The sequence below is a fragment of the Rhinopithecus roxellana genome, chromosome 1 (assembly GCF_007565055.1).
Source record: "Rhinopithecus roxellana isolate Shanxi Qingling chromosome 1, ASM756505v1, whole genome shotgun sequence".
Classification (NCBI taxonomy): Eukaryota; Metazoa; Chordata; class Mammalia; order Primates; family Cercopithecidae; genus Rhinopithecus; species Rhinopithecus roxellana.
In genome coordinates, this window is record NC_044549.1 from 96,010,294 (window position 1) to 96,017,843 (window position 7,550).

The 7,550-nt window shown below is 38.8% G+C and overlaps 1 protein-coding gene across 1 annotated transcript; it reads right to left on the reverse strand.

Annotated features, from left to right (window-relative positions):
- Window positions 1-3,596: 3,596 nt before the first annotated feature.
- ARL14 (ADP ribosylation factor like GTPase 14) lies at window positions 3,597-4,888 on the reverse strand. Its single transcript, XM_010366717.2, has one exon. It carries the CDS (start codon window positions 4,704-4,706, stop codon window positions 4,128-4,130), a length of 579 nt encoding a protein of 192 aa, XP_010365019.2. The 5' UTR covers window positions 4,707-4,888; the 3' UTR covers window positions 3,597-4,127.
- Between the last annotated feature and the right edge of the window lie 2,662 nt (window positions 4,889-7,550).

Here is a 7,550-nt window from a genome sequence, read left to right on the forward strand (position 1 = left end):
AGAGCTCATGCAAACGAGAGTCGGCCAACTCAAGGTTTGCAAAGCAGAACACAGCGGAGGGTTGCTCTTTTTAGGTTAGTTCCTCCACATGGTCAACACACTGCAGGAATTCAGTTGGCCTCCAAGACTGCCTCTCAGTACCACCTACTGGGAGCTAGAACTGCAGGGCTCTTTCCATACCTGGTCTTCCTTAGTTTGGTAAAACCCAGTTTGTTCATTATCAGAACATAGGCATGTTCGGCTTTTTAAACTGACAAATTAACTTAATATATGTCAGTCACGGCTGGGCACAGCGGCTCATGCCTGTAATTTCAGTACTTTGGGAGGCCGAGGAGGTCAGATTACCTGAGGTCAGGAGTTTGAGACCAACCTGGCTGACATGGTGAAAACCCCGTCTCTACCAAAAATACAAAATTACCCAGGTGTGGTGGCACACGCCTGTAGTCCTAGCTACTCAGGAGGCTAAGACAGGAGAATCGCTTGAACCCAGCAGGTGGAGGCTGCAGTGAGCCAAGATCGCATCACTGCACTCCAGCCTGGGTGAGACAGGGTGAGACAGAGTGAGACTCTGCCTTAAAAAAAAAAAAAAAAAAAAAAAAAAAAAAAAAAAAAAATATATATATATATATATATATATATATATATATATTACACACACACACACACACACATCAGTCACTGTGGGTGTTTTATTTATTCGCCATTATTTATTCTTATGCCCTGTTGAGATTTTTGTCATTTACAATGCTTAGAAAATCAGATAGAAATATTTATCTGATATTCACTTTTCAGGAAATTTAACTGATATTTACCTTTATCTCAAAGATTTAAGATTCATTCTTTAACTCTTTAGGCAAGGAATATTTCAGAAGTGTTATGCTTTTGTTGCTATTAAATCCATGGCAGCATGCTATTTTGATAAGTTAAGTTTTACCTAGTTACAGACAAATGATAGAGCAAAATTACATGGCATTTAGGATTTTTGTTAAATATTAATGAATAGATTTTAGTCACTCTTGTCACATACAAGAAAGTCACAATGTGAGATGATAGGTATGGTAATTTGCTTTACTATAGTAATCATTTTAGTATCTATATGTGTCCTAAAACATCATAACATAAACCTCAAATATACATGATAAAATTCATTTTAAAGAATACACAAAATAAAATAAAAATATAAAGATAAACACCTGGAAGGAATGCACAAAATAAAAATGAAATAAAATGTATGACAATAATAAATATCAAGCCTCTTTCTCTCATCTGTCAAGAAATATTTTGCTACTGTCCACCTAGTTTTTTTCCCGTCCCTCAGTCTCGGGCTTTATTAGTAGACCAGGGTGAAGAGTGCACAGGTGTATGGATGTGCATGCATGTGCATGTGTGTGTGTTGGACGGCAGACAAGATCATACTGCAGAGAGCAGGAGGGAATTGCCAAATAAAGACTGATAAAATTAACTCAAAAAGAAAGCTTTGAGACCAGCCTGGCTAGGCCAACATGGTGAAACTCTGTCTCTACTGAAAAATACAAAAATTAGCCTGGCATGGTGGTGTGCACCTGTAGTCCCAGCTACTTGGGAGGCTGAGGCAAGAGAATTGCTTGAACCTGGGAGGTGGATGTTGCAGTGAGCTGAGCTTGCGCCACTGTACTCCAGCTTGGGCGACGGAGTGAGACCTTGTCTCAAAAAAAAAAAAAAAAAAGAAAGAAAGAAAGTGACCGATGGAGGAAAATAGACTGAATCCCTGGATCCCAGGGAAGAAAGGAGGAAAGCATGAGGAGGGTACACGTTTTGGGGAGAATATTAACAGAGATTTTAAGGAATAGCTGCTATATGGGGGGAGATGTTGAAATGACAGGAAAAGGCTACTTTATAAGTTTTTCTCTACATGAAGAATGCATTTGCCCACCACACCCAACACATACACCCAGGGGCTTTCTAAAGTGAAGATCTGGGTTCCTTTCAGTATTTTAACAGGCTGTTTTCTTCAACTTTTACATCATGCCAAGACTGGGCCATAAAGGGCTCGACTTAATTCAGATTACCAAGATACACAAGCACCAGAGGGCATTTTTTGTAGAAATAAGTTGGTGACTTCCAATTTAAGGTTACTAAGAAGATTCCATAAAAACACACACGGAGAAATTGTAAAGGAAGATACATATTTGAGATTTTAATTATGTTCCAAAACAGGAAAAGTTCTACTACGAAGCATTTAACATTGCCACCCCCCTGAGATCTCCCTGAAATCATGAAACTTTTTGCCAATCTTCCATGTTTTTTATATCTCTGTTATTGAACTTAATTTATTCTGCCTAGTTAATTTTTTCTAAGAACATTTTTATTATAGAAGTAATGTATGTTGGCCTGATTTATTCTTAATTGCATGTGGTAAGTTCACTGAAGACAGAGACTATACCTTATTTGTAAAACAATGTCAGAACACCTAACAGCACAGACCCTGGAGTGAGACACACCTGAATTTGAATCTTGGCTCTGTTGCTACTCCTCAGTTAAATACCAAGTAGTTTTTTTGTGGTGGTTGTTGTGTAATCTTGTTTAGACTCAGTACACTCATCTTTAAAATTTAGATAATGCCTGTTTCTCTTTGGGCAGTTGTGAACATTAAATGGGAAGATGTATGAAAGTGCTTAGCACACAGTGCCTGGCACCCACAAGTACTCATCCCACAGTAACTATTATTACGTGTGTGTCTAGTTTATTATTTGAATCTCTACCACGTAGCACAGAAGGTAGTGCTCGGATCTTTGCTAAACAAATAGCTAAGACGAGAGAAGAAAATCATAAGAGGAATCCAAGGTTGGCATCCTTGGTTTATTTTACCCCCTTTTTTCCTCTGTGACCTTAAGATTTGGAGTTCTAGGGGCTGCTATGGATGCTTGAGCTCTGCTTCCAGCCCCAAATGAGCATTGTTGGAAGTGGGGTAGGAGGAAAGTGTTGTCTGTTTGTACCAGGGCCTCCCTGGGAGTTCTGAGCTTCTCAGGGGACTTCCATTCCATTCTCCAGCTCGTTTGCCCACTCACCTGCCCTCCCGCCCAATGCCTCTGGAAAGTTTCCTAGTGATGGGAACTTCCAGTGACTAATCTTTACCTTTGTAGGGTCAATGGGAGTGAGGGACCCTCTAAAATACCATCTCCTGCAGTAAGCATTTCTTGTTTCCCTGGTTAAAAAGAGTGTCTCCCGCAATCGCACATAGCACTTATTGCCCTACTCTAGCTGCTAGTTTTATGTTGTTTCCTGCTGTAAATTGTAGGTCTCTGAGAGCAAAGTCTAGGTCTGGTTCCTGTTTGATCAGTACAATGAGCTGCACATATGTTTCCAAGCAATGGCTGTTAAACTGAATTTCAAGGAAGTGAGACTCAGGGCTGTAGCCTAGAGCTGAGTCTTGAGCCCCTAAACTCCAAGGTGCTACCCCGATCACCAGACCTTTAAGTTTATACACTCTGCTCCCTATGGCAGAACACAGCCTCTGAGCAATTAGCAGCCTGAAGTTCATTGTTTAAGATTCACTGGAGCAAGTTCCCAGCAATAGATTTCAAAAAAACTGGCAGGAATCCAGAAGAAAAGCTTTATTTAGGAAATAAGAAAGCTTTATTTAGGGGACACAAATTCACAAGCTGTTAACATTACACTTTTTCCACTCCATAATTTGAAGTTCATTTTTTACACCACCCAGCTATTACGTAGGAGCATGGTGGAAATTCAATACCTGTTACAGCTGGAAACAATCTGGAAGAATTCTGACTCTATTAGCAGACAGCTTACTAAAACTTTGTTCTAGTAGTCATATACAATTAATAATGCAGTAATTTATTTGGTCCCAAATGTGACTACTATATTCAAAGTCATCCAATGTGATAAAAATTTGTAGAACATTATACATTTTCATTCCCAGTGAGCATTGCCACAGTTTGCTAAAGTTTCTGGCTGAAAAATAAATATTTTCTAGATATCATTCTAAGTTGTTTAACTAAATGTAAATGAAATAACATCTCAGGAAAAGTTTGTCATCCCAATAATTTTATTTCCTCATTTGGCATAGAAAAACAATTACCCTTTCAACTTCATCAGTGTCTCTGTTGAGACCTGGATTTTTCACAGTCTCAGTTCTGCTTGAAGAATGCCAAAGTGTCTCCTCTTGATTTCATGTGGCTCTTCACAAATCCAGTTAATTTCCTGAACCCCTGGGCCAGCCCGTCCCCTGTGAGGGCACAGCAGGGTTGCACATACCAGTTCCGGTCACTGCAAAGCTTCTTCACTTTGAACATTCTGGTGATGTCCTCAGCAGTCAGAGCTCCAGGCATGTCTTGTTTGTTGGCTAATAGAACAACAGGCACATTTTTAATGTGTTCATTCTTCAAAATGTGCTCAAACTGTCTCTGAGACTCTTCCAGTCGCTGTTTGTCTGTGCTGTCCACAACATACACCAACCCATCGGTGTTCTCACAGTAACAGCCCCAAACAGTTCTCATTTTTTCCTGTCCTCCAACATCCCAGACTGTGAGTGAAAGACTCCTTTCCAACTCGATCATCTCCACATTGAAACCTATTGTAGGAATGGTGGTAATATCCTTAGCAAGCTTTAATTTATAAAGGAGAGTAGACTTCCCAGCTGAGTCAAGTCCCAAAAGAAGAATTTGGGCTTGTTTGGTTTGGGGATTTTTAGAACCCAGCAAACCCATTTTAGCTTTTCTCTCTCTCTCTCTCTCTCTCTCTCTTTAAATACCTTTTCTTACTTTCTTCGAATGGCCAGAGACAATGAGTCCTTTCTGGATCTCGCATGAAAATGTTAGGAAGAAAGAAGAAAGCAAATGCTTCATGCTGTATTCTAAGAACAAGAACCTAGATGTGTTTATGTTCTAGCTTATCAACTTGATTACAGTCAAACAGTATTTTATTTGCAGTCCCAGCCAATCCTGAGGGATCTGTGGTGTGAGTAACCAGCCAATGCTACGGTGACTCAAAGGGGAAATTCTCTGTAAATGAGTAAGATTAGGGGAGGCCTACCTGGCTGCAGTTTTGTTTTCTTTCAGGTGCTAGAAATCTAGAGGAAACTGAAGGTTCAACATGCAGAGGAGCATGGTTTAGCAGCAGAACGAAAACTTAACTTTTCATTTTAACTAACTTTTAACTTAAATTTAAGTAAACTTTTTGTGTAACTTTTTGTAGAACTTCTCTAGGTATTCAACCATTTATCTTATCCCAATTGTAAATAAGGAGCCAGTCTTCTTAAGTCATGAAGAGAGAGTTATTCTCACACTCTGTCTGCAGTATCTTAAATCCCCCTTGTCCAGATTACTCACTAGGAAACCTTAAACCACCCAAGGTTATCTGAACCTTACCCTAATCACATACAGAATCACTTTCTTTAAACTTCTAGGCAGAGAATTTACACGACTGCAGTCACAAAACCAAATATATAAGGGGGAATTTATAACACAAACACTTTTACATTAAGCAGTCCAATTAAAGATGGCAAATAAATACATGCATTTATTTCCTCTCCTTCCCACGATGCCACAGAATAATGGTAAAGGCATTAAAAGAACATGTAGGCTGGGCATGGTGGCTCACGCCTGTAATCCCAGCACTTTGGGAGGCCGAGGTGGGTGGATCACGAGGCCGGGAGATCAAGACCAACATGGTGAAACTCCGTCTCTACTAAAAATACAAAAAAAGTAGCTGGGCATGGTGGCCCGTGCCTATAATCCCAGCTACTCAGGAGGCTGAGACAGGAGAATCGCTTGAACCAGGGAGTTGGAGGTTGCAGTGAACCCAGATCGCACCACTATACTCCAGCCTGGTGACAGTGAGACTCCGTCTCAAAAAAAACAAAAAAACAAACAAAAAATACCATGTAAATCCATAACAAAACAACAAGATAATTCATCAGAGGGTGAGAGATTTTAACAAAATTCTGGAAAATGGAAACTAGATGGAAAAATGAGTGGTAACTGATATAGCAGGATAAAACCAAGCCTTGGAGTGCTGATGCACAGGAGATAGACGAGGTGACAGGTATGGCAGAAAGAAGGGATGAAATAAAGGACTAAAAACAGAAGAAGGTTAACAAGAGGCCAAAATAAACAGAACACATACACACACACACACACTCTGTTTCTCTCACACACACACATACACACACACACTTCTGCTGGCTGTCTTCACCAACTAGATATTTATTCCCAGGCAAAATTCTAAAGAGTTTTTTATTAAAGAAATTGAAAGATCTCAGAAAAAAGACCTCCATTTTTGACAGTTGGGAGTTTCTGACCATAATGCCTAAGTCAACATGTAATTAACCCATAGCCAACCTGGCAGTTGGCAAACTTGCTTACATACATAGAATTCCCAATCAGCTTTGCAGTGCACAGAAGTTTCTATACTTAATGCATAGCATGCCTTCAATATGAATAAGAGAGAGACCAAGATGAAAATAAGAACTTTTAAGAAAGCTTAAACAGAGCTAATGAAGGGAATGGAAGAACATTTTCATTAAATTCTAATTACTATTTTTGTACAGACTTGAGAAGACATTACATGCATACGACAAAAAATGGATGGTATTAAACAGACCACTCGGAGAATAAAAACAAAACTCCTAAAAATAAAAACACAAATTTCAAAAAATTTTAAAGAATAGTAATACCTGTAGGCTGGAAGACAATGTTGAAGGAGTCTTTCAGAAAGTTGAAGATAGAAAATATGGAAGAAAAGATAAAAAATATAGTGGATTAACTCAGAAGTCTTAACTCAGAAGTCTGATTTGTAGGACTTATTCCAGAGAGAAAAAAAAATATGCACAAGAGGAAATTATAAAGAAATAATACAGGACCACTTCCCAAAGCTAAAGAATGAACTTGCCAGATTGAAAGACTTCCCTCAATGCTTACCAACATGATTTTTAAAAGAGCTATACAATGTGATATACATGTTTTTTATTAAAACTAAAAATTTATTTAGAGTTTTTATACAAAATAAGTAGACTATTTTAGATGCAGAAAGCACACGTATGAAGAAATTCTGTAACCCTTTTTAAAGAATTAAGTTCTTCACCAACTCGCTATGTCTCAGAGGCCAAAGATACCGTTTTCATTTGTTCATTGATTTATTCATCTAACCATTCAGGAAATAAACATATTGATTGCCTCGTCTGTGCTAGATGCCAGGGAGGCCACAAAGATAAACTAGGCTTGCCTTTAGTTGGCTTTCACTGGGGAGAAGGTAAAAGACATGTGACCTAATAAAAATAAATACAAAGTCAAAAAATTTCACATGCTGCAAGAAAAGAAAGGTTAATGTATTCTGGATATTCACAGACTCCTTCAGAATGAAAGGCGTCAGAGAAATCTTCCTGGAGAAGGTTAAATATTGAACCAGGCCTTGTAGAGACACGTGAAGGCATACGTGAAAGAAACATTCTGTGAGAGCAAAGTCTTAGAAATGGGAAAATATGGGAATGTATATAGAAAGCCAACTGTATATGGATAAGTAGGGGTTTCTTCCATAAACGTGTTGAACTATCA